The 1,751-nt window shown below is 41.6% G+C and overlaps 1 protein-coding gene across 1 annotated transcript; it reads right to left on the bottom strand.

Moving 5' to 3' along the window:
- Positions 1–516: 516 nt before the first annotated feature.
- On the bottom strand, positions 517–1,458 carry LOC131416558 (olfactory receptor 10A2-like). Its single transcript, XM_058559226.1, has one exon. The coding sequence runs from the start codon at positions 1,456–1,458 to the stop codon at positions 517–519; it is 942 nt and encodes a 313-aa protein (XP_058415209.1).
- Positions 1,459–1,751: the final 293 nt, after the last annotated feature.

Genomic DNA, 1,751 nt, shown 5'->3' with positions numbered 1-1,751 from the left:
AGTGTTGTGTCATAGTGTACACCACTCATCAGTATTTATTAACAGTTGATTATTTAAGATTCATGATTATTAAGACGTATAGAGAGCAGAGTAATTAAGGGAGCATATTCCCTTTAAGAAAAATTCTAATAGCCTATATTTGACACTAAAAATCATTAATTACTTCCCATTTATTTTTTATTTCTTTCCACAAGAAGAACATTCATCTTCCTCTGTAAAATAGAATGAAACATACTAACCTTGATCCTATTGCCATTGGAGAAGGAAAAAATGAATGGTGTCCAGGACTCAGGAGATACTCGGTTATTTTGTTGACTGAATGAAGGATAAACAATTTAATGATCCTACTGCATAATTCCCTTTGCTTAAACACATTGAAAAATGTAGAACAGATCAAAGTGTTTCCTGGTTGCTATACTATAAATACTTTAATGATAGTTAATGTTGATAGAAGGAACATAAAACTTGGGTAACCTCTCTATACAATAATGTTAAGTTTCTGCTGCTACAGCTGGTTTAGGTCATTTGTCTCAGAGGGTTCCTTTGTGTTACCCTTTGAAAGGCTTCCTTTACTTCCTTGTTCTTCAAGGTATAGATAACAGGATTCAGAGCAGGTGTGACCACTGTGTACATGAGAGCAGTTGCTTTGTCTGTTTCTGGAGTGTGTGTGGTCTTAGGTTGGAGATAAGTGAACAAGGCGGTGCCAAAGAACAGAGAAACAACCAGGATATGAGAAGAACAAGTGGAGAAGGCTCTGCGTCTGCCAGCTGCTGAAGGGAGTCTCAAGATGGCCGCAAGAATGCGTGTGTAGGAGCAGAGAATGAGGAAACAGGGACTCATAATGAAGAGCATGGAGACAGTAAACAACACGATTTCATTGTGGGAGGTATCAACACAGGCCAGTTTCACTACGGGCATGATGTCACAAAAAAAGTGCTGAATCTTCCCTGCTCCACAGAAGGGCAGAGTGAAGATCCAGGTAGTCTGGGCTGACTCCACCACCACCCCAGTGGCCCAAGATGCTGCAGCCAGTTTCAACCACACACAGGGGCCCATCAGGAGAGTGTAATGCAGCGGGTAACAAATAGCTACAAAGCGGTCATAAGCCATGGCTGCTAGCAGGCAACATTCTGTCAGCCCCAAGATGCTAAATACGTACATCTGAGCTGCACAGCCTCCCACACTCATGGTCTTGGTCTCCACCAGCAGGTGCACCAGCATTTGAGGCACCACACTGGTGATATAGCACATCTCCAGGAAGGAGAGGTTAACCAGGAAGAAATACATAGGGGTGTGCAGGGAAGGGGTGACCCAGATCAGGCAAATGATGATGAGGTTTCCTCCCATAGTAAACAAGTAGATGATTAAGAACACAATGAAGAGCACAGGTTGTAACTCTGCCAGAGAGGAAAAAGCCACAAATGTGAAAGTAGTGCAGAGGGACTGGTTTCCACTCATTGTAGGCTCAGAACCAGACATCTGTGGAGACAAGAAAGAGGGCAGATAAGCTAAAGGAATCCAGTCACCTAGCACAGGTGTCTATCAAACCTCAGAAAAGGGAGCTTTCCTAGGATCACTGGTCTGACATGAGAATTTCATTTGCTGAACTTATCTAAATAACTGCCTAATAAGAATGGATGCAATATTCCTTCCTGATTCTGAGTTCTGGATCTTATGCTATTTTCACAGAAATTTAGAAAAACAATGGCTTTAAGTTACATAATTTGATTTTTTTTTTATCTTCTTGGTAT

This window comes from Diceros bicornis, chromosome 17 (assembly GCF_020826845.1).
Source record: "Diceros bicornis minor isolate mBicDic1 chromosome 17, mDicBic1.mat.cur, whole genome shotgun sequence".
In the NCBI taxonomy this organism is placed as follows: domain Eukaryota; kingdom Metazoa; phylum Chordata; class Mammalia; order Perissodactyla; family Rhinocerotidae; genus Diceros; species Diceros bicornis.
Note: the sequence above shows the minus strand (reverse complement) of the source record. Positions and strands in the feature narration are given on the sequence as shown.

What these genes read in the sequence shown, in the direction of transcription:
- LOC131416558 (XM_058559226.1), bottom strand. Translation starts at nt 1,458, where the DNA reads ATGAGTGGAAACCAGTCCCTCTGCACTACTTTCACATTTGTGGCTTTT.